This window comes from Netta rufina (assembly GCF_964035555.1).
Source record: "Netta rufina genome assembly, chromosome: 1".
In the NCBI taxonomy this organism is placed as follows: Eukaryota; Metazoa; Chordata; class Aves; order Anseriformes; family Anatidae; genus Netta; species Netta rufina.
The window spans coordinates 191,217,265-191,239,612 of NC_140123.1; the positions used below are offsets into that span (position 1 = coordinate 191,217,265).

At 42.1% G+C, this 22,348-nt stretch overlaps 1 protein-coding gene across 1 annotated transcript in view; it reads right to left on the reverse strand.

Annotated features, from left to right (window-relative positions):
• Positions 1-755: 755 nt before the first annotated feature.
• Positions 756-22,348, reverse strand: part of LOC311222128 (sucrase-isomaltase, intestinal-like) — a gene marked incomplete at both ends in the record, with an annotated part of 52,379 nt that continues 30,786 nt past the window's right edge. The window contains 9 exons of the mRNA XM_084306258.1: positions 756-971; positions 4,635-4,684; positions 5,056-5,144; positions 5,947-6,077; positions 10,285-10,369; positions 14,087-14,235; positions 16,394-16,510; positions 17,052-17,220; positions 20,520-20,637. Of these exons, the coding sequence (XP_084162384.1) occupies positions 756-971; positions 4,635-4,684; positions 5,056-5,144; positions 5,947-6,077; positions 10,285-10,369; positions 14,087-14,235; positions 16,394-16,510; positions 17,052-17,220; positions 20,520-20,637 (1,124 nt within the window). The remainder of the gene's footprint in view (positions 972-4,634; positions 4,685-5,055; positions 5,145-5,946; positions 6,078-10,284; positions 10,370-14,086; positions 14,236-16,393; positions 16,511-17,051; positions 17,221-20,519; positions 20,638-22,348) is intronic.

Sequence of the window (22,348 nt, forward strand, 5' to 3'; positions counted from 1 at the left end):
ACCCTCTTCAGCTTGGTGGCACATAAGGGACAAGTAACAAGAGCCAGTGTTGCTCTTTTTGTCTATTCTGCTGTGGAAAACAAAACTGTGACCACTGAGTGTGTTAGGGATTAGGGATTGTGACTGCTGTGTATTAGGGATGTCCAGTCCGTCCCCATGGGGTGTCTCCTTGCAGGTGCTAAAAGAGCTGCATGGTACAAGCAAGTCATGCGTTTGGACCTCGGACACTGAGGTTGGACAGGTGGCTTCCCACATTGAGACAGTGAAACTGCAACTGGTGTCTCACTGCTTTAATAGTTTCCTTAGGAATTCAAACATATGGCAGAGATTTGCCTTTCTTTCCTCTGACAACAGGGAGATGCTCATTAGAGCCAGCTACACCGCATTCATTTTTGGACACTAAGTACTTGTGCAAAAATATCTCTCCCTTTTCTTTTCAGTAGCTGATAAATATCTTTGTCAGGTCTTCTCATTTATCCGAATGATAACAATGTCCATAAAACAGCTAACTTCTCTCAGTTTGTGGAAGTGTGTCAACTTTCCATTATTTTGTGAGCTTAAGAAACTTGTGTGAGTGGCAGACATTGAGTGACAGAGAGAAAGAGAGACTATGTGTGCAATAGCAAAGATGAAAGTTTCCTTTAACAGCTCTTTCTGTTGATTTTTTTCTCTCTCCGAAAACTCAGACTGTTGTACCAAAAATAAATGTCTGCTTATACTTGGAAACATAAAGGGTCTGGATGAAAACCTGCTGCTCACTGACTCTTCCCATGCCCCCTAGATTCTTCATAATCCCTCAGTGTAGCTCTTACCCCATTCAGTTCATAGGAGAAGGCATCTCCGTGGATGGCTCTTCCATTCAGAGTGACAGCGTGGGGTTTCAGTTTCAGGCCCAGAACTGTTATTTTGTTGTACCTCAGAGAGTCAGCCCCTCGATAGCCATTTTTAAGTATTTCTGTCTTCAGGTTGCCCTGCAAAAAGACACAGAGGAAATGTTAGGACCATCACCACTCTTTGGAGTTGACTTTCTGGTACTGTGACTGTTGTAGTCTCAGTTTTGTCAGCCAATGTTTAGAAAGCCTTCCACTGTAGACAATACAATCTGAGAACATAAAGTAAAAACAACACTCACATTAATTTTCACATAAGAAAGGTTTTGCATATCATAAACTAACAAAATAAGAAACACAATTGCTTTTACAACATTCATTTGGCATCTTCTTGGGCCAGTTTTTCTACTCGTGATCAATGCAAATTCGGTTCTTGTACCCATTTGCAGGGTACAGTGGCATATGCAAAGCCAAAATCCAGATACAGAGATTCAGTTAGTGACCTTGAGGCAGATTTGATTAACATCTGCAACCAACTGCTTTAAATGCATCGTCCACAGACATCAGCTGCTAGATATGTTGCCCCTATTTTACATCCCACATCTCCAAAACTCCTGCTAATAATCTTCTCTGATACAATACCCCAGCTTTAAGGACACTGAAGGAACAGAGTGTGTCCACGGGGCTTTGTTATACTTCCTACTTACTATATATCTTGTATTCAGGGGTGAACCAAGAGGACATACAAAGTCATTAAACAAATTCATTTGGATCACCAGCAACAGTAATTTCCCATACAAGCAGTGAAGAGGAATCATTGCATTTGTTATGTGATCAAAGTTGTTAAGGAAATAAAGATGAATTACACTGCTCAGGAAATGAAGAACTGCTATGCAATCATGACTTTTTAAAAATATGCCAAGGAGAAGCCCATGACAGAACCTTCTGCATAAATTAGCTTGTGTTATTTCAACATTGCGCGGCAGGAGGAGGAGCAGAAGCTAGATCACAGTATCTCTAATTTAGAGCTGTGCTCAGACTGCTTACTTCAGGCATCCCCTCTAAATATCAGTGCCAATCCCCAGCACGCTGATTTAATCTGAAATAAGGAGTGTTGGTTACTGGGGAACAAATGGGCAGAGACCTCTAAAAGCCTCTGGAGAATGCCTTGGGGTACTTATACATGGTATCTCCTCCCATTCAGCAGAGCTCACACATGGGAAGATTCAATATAGGCAGACCACCTCCCAGCAGTGATTTATTTCTGTCTCAAGTGTGGCCAGGCAGGTGAGCTAGCTCAAGGTGGTCTCATGGACTCAACAAGCTCAGTGTGATGCTCAGCCCAATAATTACAACTGTGTTAATAACTAACATTGCACTCAAGCTCTGAGGACTCTGCAGCAGACACCACTGCCCATCTGATGGGTCCCAATCTCCTCTCCTTCAGGGCCTTGGGGAGAAGGAGAGGTGATGATCCAGGGGAATGAGTGACCTCTCCTCCCCAAGCACCTAATGTGATTACAGCAATCGCCCAGGAAGGTTACAGGTTCAATTTGGAGCAAGAAACCTTATGCATATCACTCAAAGCCTTATAAATCTAAAGTACAAGCACGTCCTGGACCCACAGCCAAAAGCCAGGACTTCCCCGATATATATATAATACATATATATATATTTTTTTTTTTTTTTTTCCAAACGTGTTTCCCTTGAAAATTGGACCAGTTTTAAAGAGAACTTGCTCCCAGGCTATTCAGTTACCTAGTGGTTAGCAAATTCTTTCAGAAGCTGCCACCTCCTTGGGCAAGAGCCATCTTTGGTAACCCATGTCAGCAAACAGCAAGCCATCCATCACCATTCCTTTGGCGTAGCTGAAGACACTCAGCACAGTCTGAGCATCTCTACCTTGTCTGCTCTGGGCACGGAGGCAGAGATTCTGGTTCTCCCTGCTTGTCCCTGAAGTAGAGTGCAGCCTATACATCTGGCTCACATTTTTGTAAACCAGTAGGTGTAATATATGGTGCACCTTGACTTAGGTCACTTGGCCATCACGCCTGTCAAAATGGAGGTGTCAAGGGAACTAAAACACCCACCGCGGTGAGGCAGTGCCCGAGAGCAGGCAGCATGAATCATTCCCTAAGGTTTAAGCGCCTGCACTGGTCCTGAATTCCTTTGTACTTCTGGGTTGTTCAAATGAAGGTATAAAAGAGAAGGTCTAATCCTGCAGCTGGTACCTTAGCAGAACTCTGCGCTGGATTCAGAGTAAATGCTGTGATGTCAGACCTTAACAGCAAATCTCTCAGGGACCAAAATTTGTGTGTTTTTCTAAAAGTGAGTATGATTAAACTGTTCATCCATAATTTTTTAAGAATATAGAAATGTGCAACATGCAGCGAGATTCTCAAACATTTCTCAGACTTCTGCAATTTGCTGTTTGAGATGGATTTTTTTCTTTATAAACACATAATAAAAAACTGACATTAGAGATTATTGGAATGCAGATAGGGACTTCAGTTATGGATTTACAGGCAGAAGTCAAATATGAGCAATGAGAAATGGAAGAGCCAGTGAATCAACAATCTAATTTGCACAGATCAGAATTTAATATAAAAGTGGATATTGTTTTTCTGTAGCCTCCCTGCAATAAATTGCTATACACAGACTACAGAAAGTCAAAGTGATTTTTCTTCCTTTTTGCAGTTGAAATATCATTTCTTAGAAGACTTTTTCATGATAAATCAAGAAGAAAATAAATTAAAAATTAAATTTAAACCTAGACATGCAGTGTTACTTCCAGAAAAGTACCTCACGAATATACAAGACTACATAATAAAACCCATCAGCTTACTCTGACTTGCTCTCACTTCTAGAGGACACACATTCTAAGAGCAATATCACAATAAGCATTAATATATTTTATTCTTCTGAAGATTTTCTATAGACTGCTTTGGTGATTTCAGGAGCACACAGTGTGAGAACTGTGCTGCAGTATATGAACACTGGAATTGCAGATGAAATATAATCTGTATAGATTGCTGAAGTAAGTTCAGCTTTTTTTGAATAACTCCCACAACTTACTATCATACACTTAATGAGCTTCCAGTAGGTTTATTTTATAGTGTTTTTCTCAGCTGAAGCTGCGACTGCTGAGTTTTTCTGTTCAGCTTTCTCAGGACACACCCGAGAAGTGTGAAAGGCATTGGAGCCCCGACTCTGCGCCTGTGCTGTGTGAAGCATCCATCAGCACGGCACAGCAGGTTGCCAGTGGCTTGCTGAATCACTCCACGGGATGCTGACCGTGGGAGCAATCTCCATGCCATACAGCAAAGAGATGCAAGCTAAAGAAGGGAGAGTATGTAATTCTCTGGGCACAAAATACAAGCTTTGTGTGAGCACAGCTAAAAAGTTGCGAGGATATCCTGCAGGCGAGAACGCAACCCTCTCCTACCCGTCAGACTAAAAGTGCTTGCAGGAGGAAGGCAAGGAAAATGTCCCTCATCCCCAGAACCTGCAACTCAGGAAAAATATCTGAGCTAAAAAAGTGGATTTTCAGGTTCACATCACACCACGGGTGTTAATGATGCGTCACTGTGATAGTCAATGAAGCAAACACAAAACGGCAGGCTCATGGCTGGATTATTTTGTAGCTGCCTGCAAATGAAAGCATTAGGTAGCTTACCAGTTTCAAAGGCTGAGCTGTATGAAAAAATGTTATTTGTATGAAAGTTAGACATCAGCACCTTGCAACAGCTACACTACAGTAGAGCTACCTGTAAGGATGTAGGTACCTGGTACGTTGCTACTTACTGCGCTGTATGTGTATTTAGCCAAGAAGTAGTTCTCATTTTCAATAGTATCTGTTAAAACACAAAACAAGAAGGATTAGGATCAAAACAGCAAAATCCATGAGCAGTTCACACTAATTGTGGCAAGCAGCTGACGTCACCCTCGGAGGACTGTGGGTTATTTAATCTCCTCCCCCATTCCTCTCGGTGTGACCTCACGAAATGAGTTACTGCCCTCCCAAGCAGAGCAGCTGTCCCCGATGTCACACCTTTCTCCTGCTGAAAGGCCGCCCTCAAGAGCACTCTGCTTTCCACCTCTAACGTTCAACCTCAAAGCTCTCCAGCTCTTTGTAAGAGCAGTCAGTGCCGTTACGCTGCTGAAAAGGTGGCCTGAGGACGGGCCTGCATGGTGACCCTGCTTCACAGAGGGGGCCCGGACTCACCGATCGAATCACCATCATCCCAAAAGAGAGACCCAGAAGCTTCTCCTTGCTCATTCAGGGCGATAATGAGTCCAAATGGGTTCAGACGGCTGTTAACAAATACACCAAGAGATGTCAGTACAAATTTCTGGCCACTGTCCCTTCCATGTTATTTAACAAAAACTTCTGAACACAATTAGCTCTAATTTTAGGGTACAAGAAAGGTCACACAGCCAGATGACTACTACCTAGCTATTTAAATGGCTCTTGAAATTAAGATGAGAACCTCACCCTGCTCTGTTCCCACCTTTCGAGTGCCTGTGTGGACAAGTTCCCCCCTCCTTAGTGGCCTTACGTGTGACAACTGGGCAGCCGGGGAGGCAGCTGGTCACTGAGGCCACGTCACGGTGGTTTGGTCTGGTCGCTGCATGGTGCTGCTCCCTCCCTTCCCTGCCCACGTTAGTGTCTGAGCACGGTTCAGACCCGAGGCCAGCCCCTTGGTATGGGGAAAAAATCTTCCCCGAGAGAGCTTTGAGCTTCTCCACCTTGCCCATGGCATCTGATAAATTCACCCAAGGACAAGAGGTTTGCATCTTCCCCTAGCATATGTTCACTGCAAGCGGCTGGCAGCTGGGCAGCGAGGCCGTGAGAGGTGCAAGAGCTTCTCCCAGCAAAGCTGCAGAGCCAGGTGTGGGTTTCGGCCACGTGAGAGATGATGTGGGTCATCTCCGGGGTGACTTCTAACGCAACCGAGTGAGCAGTGGGATAAAAATACTGTGCTTATCAGCCAGGATGGCAGCTGGGAGCTGCAGATAGCTTCTCTTCTGCTCTTTCCTTTGATTGCTTTTTGGTGGTGAAGGGTCTGGCCTGCACCGCTGGTTTTTGGGGGATAGACACGGCTCGTGATATTACCTCTTGGTAGTTGTGGTGGCTGGGGCCTGTTCTGGCAGAATGTAGCCTCCACGGATGTACAGAGGGATCTTGTTCAACGGGGCATCGACGGTAGCATACGTCCCGCGCCAGGCACTTGGCACTTTGTAACCCTACCACAAAAAGTAATACAGTTAAAAAAAAATATGCAAGTGCAGGCACTAAACATTATCACCATATATCACTGGGAAGGAGGCCAAGGGGTATATTTTCATCTTAATTACGCCAGTTTGCACCAAAAAAAAAAAAAAGCAGATTTCAGGGGTATTATTCCAGTTTCTTTTTTGAACATGAAGGAGAATCGAGCCCCTGCAGTGATGCATATGCATGAAGGTACAGCCATCATGGATGAAAGACAGTAAATCATCTTTTAAAATGGTATCATTACTCTGTATGCTGGGCAAAAAAAATCATCAAGACATGAAGCAAAAAGAAAAAGAAACTTTCACTTCCTTTTTTTATGCATATGGAAACTGTCACATTTCAGTGTAAGGTGAGTGATTCATAATCATTGGGGAATGTAAACTGTAGATTTTCTTCTCTTTTAAGGACAAGTCTTCCCCTTTCAAAAAGTAATTACAGGATTCAATGAGTGAAATTCATATATGTGTAGACAACTAGCATAAATTCTCTGCATCATTTCTTTCTGCTTTAATCCCTCAAAACCAGGTGTAGGCAAGGTTTATGTGCAGAGGAGGTAACAGGAGGGCTTGGCCCTTGCCCTCTGTGGAGGGTAATTATAACTTATGGTAAATATCCTGCCTTGCTTCGGGATGAGCACCAGCAAACTCATGCCAAGTGCTGGAATCTGCTCTTTGCTGATGTGGGACATGCCCCACAGGCAGGGGACACCAGGACAATGTTCCCATGCCCACCCCTGCACAGGGGCTTGGGGGGAAACACAGCAAGGAGGGATGAGCAAAATGCTTCACCCCACTGAAGCATGGCCTTGTAAGAGAAGAAAGGGAAAGAGCTGGATGAACATCCCTCTGAGGACACCAGCCAAATGCTGCAGATGCCCTAAGCAGTGCCTGTTGAAGAATAAGCCTGAATTTCCTCCGAGAGCATCTTTGTCCTTCCCACTTGTCTGGCAGTGCTGCTCAGGGTAGTTAGCAGCAGCCTGATGCTCCTGGGCTCAGGTTTCTGAAAGCTTTTAACATCAGCCTAACTACCCCTGAAGCCAGCACTGGTTTCATCCCGCAGATTTCAGCAGAGCACAGTTAGCTCAAAACCCGAGCACTTTGGAAACTGCAGCGCTGGGAATGGCGTTGGAGAGGTCGAACCCTGCAGTCCCCGAGTCTAGAGGAGTCTGGCTTTTTTTTTCTACAAAGCAGCTTGCTCTGCAGCTCCTGAAGCATCTTCTGGAGGGGAGCCTCATGCTGCTCTGTACATATGCCTTCTGTCCAAAATGATGTGTGTGCAAAACTCTGTGCACAAAACGTTCGCAGCCTGTTCTCAGGAGCGCAGCTCAGGTCTCTGTTTCTACACAGGTAAGGGTATAGGTGTAATAACTTAAGCATGCAATAAGGGTGTAGAAAAAAAAAGAATAGAAATCTTGACAATTTTGTGAATGTCTAGGCTGCTCTTGGAAATTGTGTTCTCTGTGTCTTTAGAGCTTTACAGACCAAAAATAGCAAATAAAATGCTACTGAAAGCTGTGCAATTTACTCTCCCAGCTAGCCTGGTGTTGACTTTTTGTGCTCTAGTTTTCTTAAACACAGATGCTGAGGTAAAAATACTGCTGAACATTGCTAAAAGTCATTTTGCTGGAATTGTAATATTTTAAGTTCTATAAAATGTAAGAAACTGAATTTTAGAAATACTTACTGTGTAGTAGTCAAACCACGTTGCTTCAGGGAAATACACATCCACAGATCTCGCTCCCTGTAATTGTTATAAAATGATTAAAGTCCTTCTCTTTTTACATTTCTGATATTACATTAGCTTTATTATATTTGTGCATGGATAGATGCACACTCCATCCTCCAACAGCATCAAATCTTGGATATTAAGGCTGAGTTATCACCACAGCAATGGACTCGTGCTGGCCAATCTATGATGCAAAATAGGGGACCCTACCCAATCTGGGGGGCTTTACTACAGGTCTGTGGGATGAGTCTGTCAGGTTTTTAGTTCAGCCTGGCACACTGCTCCACATCTTGCAAATGTAACATCTGAGCAATGCCAGCAAGGGCTACGGCAGGCTCTGCAAGGCAGGACTTTGCATCAGGCAACAGAGCGGGCTGTGAGGGCCACCACTGCTATGTCCCTCTTGCTGAAACAGGCAAAGAGCAATGTCTGCAAGACATGCAGATATTTGCTTTATTTGCAATCAGTTAAAGTTGCGGATAAATTATACTGAATAATGCACTGCTAATTGCACAATTGCTGCACTTTATTTTGGAGCATGCCTTGTATCGTATTATTGCAGGGATAAAATCACACTAAAGGCACTTTGAATTAATCACTGTAGGAAACATCAGAATCAAAACATATTTCTTCTTTTTTTTTTTTTTTTTGTGGTCATGAGTTGCTTATTCTCACAAACAGATCAGTTCTGATTCTCGAAGTAGATGCCTGCCCCTTTGCACAGTTATGGTTATCCCCTGGGAGGAGATGGAGCATGAAATGTCAAGGTGGAGGGTGGAGGAGAAGAGCTAAGGCATAGTTACCACTTGACATTTTAAGGATTTTTTTTCATATTAACCAATAGAAGAACTCAGAAATAGCTGTTTTTTTAATGCATGCAAATCTCATATTAGAATACAGCAATTGCTAACCAGGAAACTTGTCCTGTCCTGTGGCCTGTCTCCCACAAAACGCAGTGGGGCATGGCTCAGGGAAGGTGTCCTAACTCTGCAGCAAGTAAGGCTGGGGTGCTGTGCCCTGTCTGTGTAGCAGCTAAAGGTTGGCTAAGTGTGTAAAACACATTCAAAGCTTGAAAGAAAATCCTATGAAGTCAAGATGTACCTCTCTCTAGATTTTCCCAGCATTACTACAAGAACTCTGGGTATTCTGGTGTGCAGAGAGGCGTGCAATCACTGCCTGACTCTCGATGAGCCTTGCCTTAAGGAGTCCCTAAGAAACAGCCACTGTGTAACATTTCCCATTTCCATTTTGATGGATCTCCCTTACTCACACTCTGGGACCGAGGAGCAGAGGGAAATCTGTCCTGCCCCACCTTCTCCAGGTGCCATGCTGCAGTTTGAGGCAGTCATCATCACCACTTTCATTCATTTCATTGCAGGAAGCAACCCCTGGCTTGTCACCCTCTATGGGAAGGTTTCTCCCACATCTTTTCATCATCTTACTGGCCTGAGACCCTTTGAATTCTCCGCATTAGTCACCAGCTATTAGAAACCTGGGGGAGTCTGAAGATGAAGGACTGACTAATGAAGTGCCACAGAGGAGTCGGAAAGGTTTTATGTGAAGGAATAAGAATTTAATTCTAAATTCACAGAGGCACAAGGGTTGCATTAAAAAAAAAAAAAAAAAAAAGACGAGCTGAAGCCTGCTTACGTGTTTGATCATCAGCATCATGTAGGAAATGTCTCAGATATTCCAGCAGCATGCTGATCACAAACAGCTCCAGGATACATTGCATGGCGATGTTTGCCTCTGCACAACTACACCTTTCTGGTGCTCCTTTCAGGCTGCACCCTGCCAGCAGTTAGCAGCAGGGTGAGGAGAGAAACCCACCTTTGCTCCAGCTGAGCAGCGAGAGCAAACCCACCCTGCGGCTCTATTCTGGGGCCCACAACAGCAGCTGCTCCCCTGACCCAACCTGTGGCCAGTGCAGCCATAGGGAAATGATGGCTTTTAAAGCCTGCCATGTTATCAGCTATCACTGTCATCATTTTTGTAAGGGTGGTGTGTGCACGTGATGCTGGTAAATGCCTAGCACAACCTTTGAGATGCTGCCACACCAAAACGCTATGGGCAAGCTGCAAACAAGGAGACCAGTTTTTTTCAGTCCCTCCATGCTTCTTCCTAGCCTGGCAATTATTGCTGTGTGTGTCCTTGGAGGATCTGTCAGCACAGGCGTAGGAGCGCTCGAGGGGCAGCATCCAGCCTGCTGACATCTGTTCAGAGCTCACAGTGGCAGGGAAATGCCGTGCCCTCGCCCTCACCCTCCCACCTCCAGCACCGGGCAGCCCTGAGCTGCTTGGGCTTGTTTTGAAATGCCTTCTGCAGGCTTTGACAGGGGAAGGAGGAAACGGGTGGGTATGAGCAAACATGCCCTGAATGTCATCTAGTGCCCTAAGCGGGGTTCATTTATTTTATTCCGGTATGATGGCGTTTTTTAATTGCAGTACTTGCCTCTTCAAGAACAGGAGCAACCATAAATGCAGGTCCCCAAAGGAAGGCAGTATCTATTCCACGACTCTGCTGATCAGAGGTAAATCTAGCATGGAGAGTGAGGTACACAGTGTTAATTCACATTTTCGTAGAACTTGCAGAATATTTCAACATTACTTGCTGCCACAAGAAATTCCTTAATGCTTCCTTAATGCATCCTTCACCACCACCACATATTTCACCCGGCCAAGGGAGTGCCAAAAGCTGGACAGAGATTCAGTAATTACAGTAACACTGCCGTGCTCTGGCAGATTCTGTGATTCTGTGATACGGCTTCCTACACCCTTCACAGGTTTGCATTAGAAATCCTTTGCAGAACAAACACCAAGCAACCCTCATATGCATTGCACTTTGTAGCAGCTTTGCCTGAATGGCACCTTACAGATTTCAGTCCCTTTTATTCAATGCATTAAGATCATTCTGATTCTGATCATATCCTCCAGACATGCATTTGCAATCCCATTCACCCAGGGTCATCTGCCAGCCTGGGATGAGCTCTCTATTGCATCCTGCATCAGCTAATGAAAATACTGACAAGCCCCAGGCAAAAAGGAGACATCCTCCCCCCTCTTAGGAACCTCAACTCATACGACATAAAATCTCTGAGAATCTGAACAGGCTTCCAGTCATTTGTAAGCCTATCTCCTAGGACATCCATGCAGATCATCATTTCCAAGTTAGCTTATAAGGGTGCCACATAGAGCAGTGGCTCAAGTCCTCCTAAAATCAACATTGTACCTCCTGCTTTCCTCCCTTTCCCACTCAATAGCCCTGTTGCCTCATCCAAAAAGGCAATCATAATTTGCTTTTGACAAATTCACACTGGCTGTTGCACGTTAATGTAGAATTCCTATGTCCTCAGAGAATAATCCGTTCCAAAGTTTATTTGCTGTGTTCTGTTTAACTGAGGCTGCTCAACACCTTGCAGCTGCCCCTGCCTAAAGGCAGGTTTTTATTTTATGGAGCTGAGTGGCTCAGTGTCAGTGCCTGCTCTGACACACTATATGCTTGGTAGGGGGAGCCAAAATAGGCAAAAGTACATTAAAAATACACAAAATACACAAAAATACGTTAAAAGATGTATTTTCAGTGTTTGGATTTCTAAACAAAATAGTAGCTCTTTTCTATCCAAAATAGTAGCTCTTTTGTACACTTTAATCTTGGGCATTATTGCATTTTAACATAATTCTTTGTAAATATTTTCAGTGTGGTGGGTTTTTTGATGAATTCCCTGGTTTTCAGATTTTGAAATATAATTTGTTAGTTTTTTGTCCTCTAAACAATTTCTCTCTATTTTTAATTTCACTGTAATAAAATTATAGTATTATTTCAACACTATGTAGTGGGAGATATCAGGAGAAAAAAATGATTAAGAAATGATGACAACAGAGAAGCTGATCATCTTACTTGCACTTGGAAACGAGCATCTCACCATCTAACTAAGCACTATTTCCTTTTTCAATTACAGCAACCATGAGCACACATTCAGCAAACAAATGAATTTTCCCATTTTGAAAACATAAGCCATTAAGCACAGCATAGTTGTGATCTATGAAATACGCCTCACTCCATCTACATGCTTCCTACGGTTAGGCAGTAGCCTCTCTGCTGTCTTATTTTCCCCCAGTAGGCTATTAAGCAGAGCTTTTCCCCCCAGGAGCGCAGTAATGGATTACCACCCCCAGGTCTTTTTGGACAGCCAGGCTACCAGCATCTGTTTCACTGAGTGAAAGCCTCTGCGTGAGACACTTAAAAGACATATAGGCACCTCCTGGGATGCTGTTCTTGTTCGTTGTTTGAAATGAGCACCTAAACATTTGAAATGAAATGAGAAATCTGAAATGACCACATGAAGTAGGTATTGCTTGGAGACTCCCTGCCCAGCTGCAGTTGTTTTCGTGGTGAGGTTTGTGAACCCATAACAGCTTCACCTGAAAAGCTAGAGCAGTTTTTTAGCTTGGTGTTTGTTACAAGGAAGAGAAAGATTTTATATAAAATTCCATCACCTGGACCTCAAAAATTCTGTTTCGGTTGTCTTTCTCTAAACCCCACATTTCTCCCTTTGTTAGCATCTAGGTGACATTCGTTACTTGAGCAGCCACACTGAACAAAGGAGCATTAATTAGAAATAGTAAGAAATACTCACTAAGTAACAATAGTAACCAGAAATAAGTAATCATATTAAATATTTTAAAGCAATTTTAGCATCTAGCTATGGCAACATTAGCAAGTGATGTGCCCACTAGGATGGGACCTGGGTAGTAAGCCAGCTTATGCTGATCTCCTGATCTCACTGCCTACCTGCTTTTTAGAGGTTTTATTTCCAGTAATCCTAGCTAGCTTCCTATTAATGGCAGGAGAGCACCTTTTGACTTAGTTTCACCCAACAGGAGTCTCAGCTGGTGTGTCTGAGACTACTCTAGAACTGAAATCAAAGCAAACTCGGAAATTTCTTAATGTAGATGTGCCGCAAAAGAGTACAGATAAAATATATTGTGAGTGGACAGACAGACAGCCTTAACATCACCGAAATCATTTGATATTAGCAGAGGTTAGCGAACATTAATGCCCAAAGTAACTTGGTCATTTCCAATATTCACATAAATCTGATTAACTGAAAATACTGCTAAAATAAACACTAGAATAGCGTAAAACCCCTTGTAAGACATGAGTACCTATAACACTTCTCCTAATGTTACCCTGTTGAATAAAGTAGTAGAGTAGGAAGAGGAAGGATATCACCTTTAAAATTAATCAGTTAGCCATTACACTGAGTAGGCAAAATAGATTTTGTGCATAACCATTTTGTATTAGCATGTTCTGCACTTTAGTTTAATCTCAGTTTAATTTGCAAAAATGCCTTACCCTTTAACCAAAATGTTTTTAACCTAAAGGGAAAAAGAACATTAAACAGTCCAGGACGTAACCTGCACCAATGAGGCTAAATTGTGCCAGAGCTTTGGGCAATAGCCTTTCATGTGCATTATTTGCTCTCCTTTTGCTCACATCTTTCTACAAAGTATTCTGAAATAGAAAATTCACCAAAAGCAGGTAAAAAGCTAATTAAATGTGCTGAAAGGGAAACTAGACCTTGCTTTGATTCCTACTTCTTCCAAACAGAGAAGAAGAAAAAAAAAAAAAAGGAAAAAAAAAAAAAAAAGCTGTTCAAAAAATCTGAGGTCACATTTTCCGAGGGTTTTCTCAGTCTGTGTTTATTAATCTTCTCTTTGCACCTGCTTCTACACTCGAACATCTCTGTCCCCATTTTCTCTATGCAATTTGTGGCACAGATGTAGGTTTCATACATAGCATGCAGATGCAAGTGCTAAATTGGAAAATGCAAATGCCATGGATGATTGGAAAATGGAGTCTTCTCTGTATGAGGCCTTCTTGATATTCTGGGCCAGAATACAGATTTCATAGATTTAATTCAAATACAAAAAATACAGGTATGTGACTCCTATGTTTAAAAGAAAGGATTGCACATTTGCCTAAACCAAGAAATGTTGAGAATTCTCCTTACTTAGCTCCTTTTTCACTAGAAACAAATACAGGCTACATTTAATATATATCCATATCATATATATAAAGTTAGTTTCGTTGTATATATTTTGATTTGACTTCAACGTAGAACTGTTCTTTTTAAGAGCAAGCATGCAATGATATTACTATCACTATTTTCAGGCAGATGTCAACTAGTTTGTACACAGAAGCTCAACTACTTCTTTGAGTAAAATAATAAACAGAGAGTCGCTGAACTTACTCGTGCATCAGTGATCGTACCACTGTGTTGCCATGAACATGAGACTCATAGAACAAGGTGTAGAGGTATGGCAGAAGGGAGTATCTGATCCGGAGTGTAGCTCGAGATATCTTGGCAAATTCTTCTCCAAAAAATGCTGGATCTTGCTCCTGTTGAGTAAAAGCTTTGCACTGAGCATTATAACGATGGATACAAATTCAACAGAGAAACCTGTGTGCAACCTAAGGAAAGCTGTTGCTGGCATAATCCCATGGAAGTGAATGTTTATGTAGAAAAAGTACTGATTTGTGTACTAGAAGTGTTAAGAACCACATCTGCCCTCTGGGACAGAGAAGGCAAAACAGAGGAAAAAGGGAAGACCAACAACCTCCAAACAAAGGCAAAAGCATTGTTATTTTTATACTTATTTTTGTCCAAGAGTGTAAAGGGGGAGTGTGTCTCCCACTCCCACAAGGTGTGTCCTTTGATCCCTCCCAGCTCAACTTCTCCAGCTCTAAAATAAGCCCACCAACAAGGCACCTGGCTGCCTTCCACCTTCACAAAATTCTGCCGTAAGACTCAGTTTTCTCATTAAAATCAAAGAATATGTGATGAATTCCAAGGATAATGAAACATAAAAGGAACAGAAGTAACAAAGCTTTTTATACTATCTGGTGCTTTTCAGTGAAAAAAAAAAATGTATTAATTAAACCATTTGAAATCCCCAGTGGATTATGCAAGGTGGCTACTTTAGATTTTATTTTAACACTAAACTTAATATTAATTAAACTCAATATTTAAGTAAAGTTTCTTCACTATTATGTTTACATCAGAATAATCTTTCCTGCTGGCTCTGAGGTCTGAAGCATCCATCTGTTATTTCAAAAATTGCACTGTATTTTTATCACTTTAAGTCTGACACTGTACAAATATTGCCTAAGTTCAGGAAAAAAAGAAAAACAAAAGAGACTTGTTAGGTGATGCTGAGTCACCCAAAATGCCTTGTTCATTTCTGTCAGGGAACACGATGTTTTAAATGTGTTTAAGTGGTCCAATAAAACCCAATGCATCTTCTGCTACTTCTGTCATTCAGTCACGGCTGAGTTGCAGCTCCTGTCCTTTTCCTGCCTATTAAATTGCATGTATGTTAATAATACCCACTCACCCTGATCAGACCCATTTGCATGCCCAACAGGCCAAGTGAACCTATAAAAATAAGAGATCTCTAATTTTACGGAACAGAGGTAAATAGAAAATATTTATCAACAGCAGCACCTAAACCCCATAGCAATTTGCTCTCCTCAGGAGATATACCAGAATATCTCAGGTATTATTATAGACTATAGGGTAAATCCTGAGTTTCTTAATGCCAGCACAATAGCTTATTATTCCTGCTTTTGCCCTGTTTCTGGATGTCCATGATACTTTCATGCAGAGGAAGAGGTCTCTTTGAGGAATGTAAATGCTGCAACATTTTGATGACATAACTGTACAGAAAATTGAAGGTTAGCTAACAACCTAATCTCAGGCACTGCACAGATCACTTTACAGAAGAAAGAAAACAAAGCAAAGAGAAACAAAAAAAAAAAAGCAGTTATTGAACTAGCAGAACCTTTTCATCATTGCTGCAGATAACACAGTGTGCTTACAAAGGCTGCAAGACCTTCACACTGACTGTAGTTAGGAACAACGTGATCCTTCTATCTAGGATAAGTCTTGAAAGGACTATATGATAAGTTGAAGCCAACACATGGCTCTGATCTAAGGCCGCGCTTTTTCATCTTGCTCATGGGCTCATTGGCTCTGTTTCTCCTTGGCTGACGGTGCTGTCACTGTCGCTGGCTGTCCTTGGAGTCCTCACGTGCTTGTCTGGAGTTTCTAACTGTGGTGTTTGTCTAAAACTCACTTTTAGATGGCAAGTGTGGTGTATAATGCCCTCTCTCCCCTTCTGTGTAATAACTATTAAAGTTGCAGTGGTACTGAAAAGAAAATTGAAGTTAGCCAGTGAGCAAGCAGATGTACTGGCACTCACTGGCTCTTATGTAAAACCTGGGCTTCAGCAGATAAAAGATGGAGAGGATAAGTCTAACCTCTACAGGACTTGCAGATGTTAGATACTATATGTTTTTCAGTTTCTAAGCCATTTTTCCCTTACAGATGGGAAAAATTTACACTTCACAGCATAATTCCTGCTCTCAGTACATCATTCCCTATCACCTGCTCAAGCTTTCCCAAGAATGGCAGGTTAATTTATGAGGAAGTAATGCAAATCACCATTGTCAGTACAGTAATCATAGAGTACAGCTCTGCATAACTTCATTTACTTACCATATTTCCCTCTGCATTGTGGTTTCTGGAAAATGGGTAGAAAGAGCCAAGCTGCATCCAGCGCAAGCAGAGTTCGTAGGTAGTGTTGTAGTTAAACCCACAGATGTCAGCACCAATCTGGAGAGAAAACATCATAACATAAACGTTTGCAATTGTTGCTCTGGCCCAAAAATGAGAAACCACAGAAGATTACTAATAAATATAAATTTTGGAAAGAGATACCAGTTTCTGATGACTTTATAAGAATGTTCCAGGGTACAGTGATAATAATTTTGCTGGGGTGGAGATTTTATTGGTTCCTAGAATGTTAAAATCACTGTGGAAGATGTGAACATATTTCAATAATTACACAAATCCTGCATACCAGCTTGCAAAATCTGAAACTTACAGAGGGACCTCAAATCATAAAACACGTAATATAAAGAGATCTGTTTGGGGTGGCACGCAGTGATTTAATCTGAAGTTGGCAGTGCTATTTTTGCTTCTCTTTAGCCAGCCAAGATTGATGACATTTAGTTTTTTTTTAATCTGCAGTTCCCTACTCCGTACAGGCCATTACTGCTAGCCATCTCAAGCAGCTTATTGCAGAAAACATTTGACTTAATTTAAAGTGATATCGGGTATGAGCCAGCAATTGCCCGAAGGACTTCAGACTTACATAGGGCATGCCAAAGAGGTTGAATTCCAGCATGCCAATGATAGAGTAGTGCATGTCCTTCCACTGGGAGAAGTTGTCGCCCAGCCAGTGACCCCCGTGCTTCCCACTGCCGACGAAGGTAGACCGACTCAGGACAAACGCCCGCTTGCCAGTTGCCTGCTGGGCAGCACTGCAAAAAATTGCAACAAGATCATTAAAAATAGGAGTGGTAAACAAAAGAGTCATAAGATCAGACTGAGCTTTCCAGCACAGCTTTATCTTGGATGGTGTTATCCTTGAAACAATTATTACTGTGGTCTGGGCCATGTGAAAACATGGCTCCAAAACTATAAATAACTGAAAGTTTTACTCAGTGGCCAAAATAAACAACTAAAATCTATATGATCCCCAAAACAGTTTGTTTCAGGTATTTCTAGTTTTCTGAAAAGCTAATTTGCTTTTATTTTATTATTAACCCTGTCTCAAAGTAAACATTCAAAATAGAAAATCCTTTCTACATTAGTTCATTTAATTTAGTGTCCTATCATTTCCTAAAAGCAAGCATAATATATATACATATATATATATATATATATATATATTTAGATTTGTCTAGACATTTTTATTGGCAAAAAAAGTCCTAATATCCTGGACTGAAAGTTAGGGAAAAGAAGAAAAAAAGAGAGAAAGAGAGAGAGAGAGAGAAAGAGAAAGAAAGAGAGAAAGAGAGAGAGAGAGAAAGAGAAAGAAAGAGAGAAAGAGAGAAAGAGAGAAAGAGAGAAAGAGAGAAAGAGAGAAAGAGAGAAAGAGAGAGAGAGAGAGAGAGAGAAAGAAAGAAAGAAAGAAAGAAAGAAAGAAAGAAAGAAAGAAAGAAAGAAAGAAACAAAGAAAGAAACAAAGAAAGAAAGAAAGAAAGAAAGAAAGAAAGAAAGAAAGAAAGAAAGAAAGAAAGAAGGAAAGAAAGAACATCAACATTTTAAAGTCTTTTAAAAAAATCAATACAGAAAGCAAACGTAATCTTTCAAAATGTCACCCCTTTCCCATAGTATTTTGTCTGATTTCCTGTCATTGTTTGATTTATGAGGTTTCATTACAGAATTAGTGGTGTAATGAATTTTTCCTTTCCTTTTGGAAATAATTTTGCTGCACCACCAGAAAATCAAGGAGATGTAATATGCCTTATTAACAAATCTATTACAAAGTTCCTCAACATAGAGTAATCTCTGGAAGGGATTACATATTACAGCATTATAGATTGCTGGAGCACAGGTTCAATTTTACTTTAATAGGATTTGGGCAATAAAACTCCATAGATTCTCTAGGAAATCTTAGCCTGAAATAAAAACCATGCTGTCCACCACCCACCTCCTTCTCCCTTAATGAGATCTGTGCAAGAGCTCTTTCACTCATACTTGTAATGGCCAACGTTCAGCATTGGTTCTGTAATGGCACAGAGCCTTTAAAATGCTTCAACACTTGCTTTCAACCAAAAAAACAACCAACTCAATCACCAACCCAACAAAACAACCAACCACCACCAACAACAACTCAATGTCTCTCATACATGCCTAAACACATTGGTCGTATGCAGCACGACCAATGCTTGGTGCTGTCATGTAGGGGCACTACTGAGCCCCAAAACTGCACAAGATTCCCCGTTGTGTGTTTAAATGACATTTCTGAGCACTTCAGGGACAGGAATCTCTTTTTCCTGAAACTTTTCACGGATATCTTGCATATGCATTCTTTCCTCTGGCTGTGCAGCACAAGTTTGGCTCTGTTTGCAAATGGAGGTGCTAATGAGGGCAATATTGGATCAACTCAACTGTGATCCAGAGCTGCACAAACAATTTGCAACAAATAATTTATTGAATAAATTTCAGTCTATTATGAATCATTGCTGAACTGGTCCTAATGTTCTCAAATGTATTTGTTGACTGAAATTATTTACAGAATATTATGTGTGAATAGTTCTTGGCCTCAAGCTATGCACAAGCTGATTGTTGCTAGTTCACCATGCCCAAATTCAAGCCATTTGACTGCATACATGGGTCAGATGACACATTTCCTATTCTCTAGCTTCATTAGCATAATTCTTGGAATTGTTTTGTATGCGATTATGAACTTGTCATTTGTTTTCAGCCCATACCCTACAATTGATGCTGGTTTGCTAAATATTCCCATCAGTAATTTAATTTATTATATTATTTGTGAAGAGCAGATGCAGAAATGGTATACAAGCAGCCTTGAAAAGAAATGCATTTAAGAAACCCAAATGAATATGTATGAAAAATTCTTCATCAAATTCCCCAGCTCTGCAGCAAATCCTGCCTCTGCTGGTGTTTTTGGTGGTGTTCTCCAGCCCTGAAGGACTCTGCAAGTTTGGCTGAGCATTTTAAGCAGCGCAGGGACAGGGAAGGTTCACCACATTCAGGGAGGATGAAACGCAACCTTGGTGGAGGCTCCTGTGGTGAGAGGATCTTAGTGGAAGTCAGGGTGCTGAAGCCCAAAAATCTTTCTGTGTCCCAAGCATCTTGTCTGGGCTGGGCATTCAGCAAGGGTGAGGGCTCAAGGGCTTTCTGCCTGACTCTGGAAAGCTGGGCTGCTCTTCAGCCCAGCACACAGGAGCTAGCAGACTGCTTCTGGCTTTTTCCCAGTGCCTCCCTTCCCCCAGGCTTGGCACAGAGCTACAAATACATCAACACCTTAAATAGGCTCACTTAGCCAACTCCCCTGGATGTACAACTGGTGAAAATGCATGCTTAATGCTAAAATAAGCCAGCACAAGGACCCCTGCTTTGGCACTTGCATTGTGGCATTAAACATATCCATGTCTTCGCTCTCTGCTGGAAAACTCGTGATTTGCCCATTTGATTTAATCAAACAGTAGCTTTCCACTGTCACTCTAGCCTGACAGCAGCAGCGCCTGCCTGTGTAGACTCATTTTGAGAGCTTCCCAGCTGCGAAGGGACAGCTTTCCAGTAGCCGACAGCAAACCTACTGCAATGCAGCTCAGCCCTCCTGCACCCACAGAGCCCCAGGCCAAAATGCTGCCTGCCAGCAAACCAGAGGCAGCTCCAGCAGCAGCCAGGGAGCTGGGTACAGATCCTTCCCTGGCAGTCATGCAAGCTCCTCCGGTAGCGAGGGGATAGAGAAATTCCCCTGGTGCCACACAAGGCTGCTTTGGTATGAGAGCAGCTCTAATGCAGTGTGGGAACAACTTGTTCTGGCTGTACAAAAGCAGCAGTTGAAGAGTTAAACCCTACAAGCAGACCCTGATTTTAGCTGAGAAAAAGAAAATTGGAAAAGGCTCTGCTTCCTCTGCCAAGAGTCTTTCCTTGAAATTGTTCTTACTCAATGACAAACAGCAAAGTGAAACGTGGCTGCTTCTTACGAGATACCGTTGCAGGTTTCCCAAGTACCTCAGCTGCTTTTAAAATGCATTTCAGTCACCTGAAATCTGCATGTAGAAATAATTAGAAAACTCACTGGAAAGTTGGTTCAGTCTGTGACCAGCCAAAGAGGGAGTGTGTGTTGTAGTGCTCTCCCAGGTAAGTCTTGGAGTCGGGGCACAGCGTCTTTTGAGCCAGGGAATGATCAGAAATGCCTAAGAACAAAAATGTTGTAAAGTTATATGCATCAGATTTCAAATATCTTCATGGTTTTACTCATCTGGGAGAGAAAACACCAAAGGATTTGGAAAGAGGAAAGGCAGAAGAACTGCAGGATCTGCACTGGTTAGAGGTTAGCATGTAGTTGTGAATACCTTCGTGCAGACAGGCACATGTGTCCTCAGGAGGGTGAGGGAACTGATTAAACCCTGCTAATGAGGTTCAAGTTTTCTGTCCAGTAATGCAGAACATCTGTACAGTGATCGTGTATTCAGCAATAGCCACAGAGAAAACTTCTGCATGCTAAATTAAGAATATACACACGCATTCTTCTATGCAGTGACAAATTTTACTTGAGTGAAAATGTTGCAAGAAAAGCAAACCAAACAAACAAAAACAGAAAAAAAAAATAAAAATAAACAAAAAGCAAACAACCAACAAACAAAACAAAACAAAACAAAAACAAAGAAATTTGGATGCCCAGGGAACTTTTATGTTTGTGTGAAATCATAAGACCTAGATTTGTGGACCACTGAGATGCAGACACAGGTAGGCAGCATGACTCTGCCCCACAGTGGCAACACCCATACTTAATCAAGCCTGGCCCCTTTCTTCCCCTGAGGAACCTGAGACTTAAAAGGCAGCAGGGCCGATGGCACAGCCCCAGGCAGCATCGCCAGAAGCCAGCAGGGAGAATCAGAGGGGCACAGGGGAGGAAAATGCATCAGATGCAGCAGTCCTTAGCAGGCCATGTGCTATGGCCCGATACGCTGCACAGAAGAGAGCAAGGACAGCCCATAATAGGTATATTTGCATGCAGATGGGTTATGCGATAACTCCTTCCATCAGCAGGTCACAGGCAGTGGAGGCAGTGACAGATTTTTGCCTTCAGTAATGGCTGGGGTCAGCCCTGACCTCACTGGCACAGCTCTGGTTCAGCTGAGCCAAGGGGAAGCAGTAAGAATTGCCTGCACAGGTGCTGCCTGGTCTTTGATCCCCCATTAAGGAGATGCTGGCAAGACCCATTTGGTGTGGGAAAAATGTGATTCTTGTTCTCTGCAGCTGGCTTTCATGAAATTGCCATGTGCAATTCAGCAGGAATTGGGCAGGTCAGGTATTTGGGTTATACAATGGATTTATTTTTAGAGGTGGAAATGAATGTTATAAAACCCTTTCCCCACCCCAAAAAAAAAAAAAAAAAAAAAAAAAAAAAAAAGAAGAGAGCGAGAAAGACAGACTGTCAAATATTTCTCTTTTTCATGCTTAATTGGGTGCATGCACTATGATAAATATTTCTTCATGAGCAAGCAACCTCAATGCCTAATCACACTTTGCAGTGTGTTTGCAGTTCATGACTACAAAGTGCATTTCTCTGTACCTGAAACCCCATTAACCTGTCTGCTCTGCTGGGCCACCAGCGCTGGCATCCCTGTCTTTGGATCTTTAGACACAAAGACTCCAGTGCTGTTGATCTGCTTCAGAAATAGCTTCATTTATAGGCAATTTCCAAGCAACCCTGACTGGTACAGCTTTAAAGAAGACACTAGAGTTCTGGGAAAAGTTACACTTACTGTCCCAGTGACACTTAATTATTAGCCCTGTAAAATTAAGGTGGAATATGAAAGCAAATGCAGCCACATGAATCATACTTTCATGCTTCGTTCATATTCTGAATATTTTGCATTCTGCATCAGCAATACTGATTAT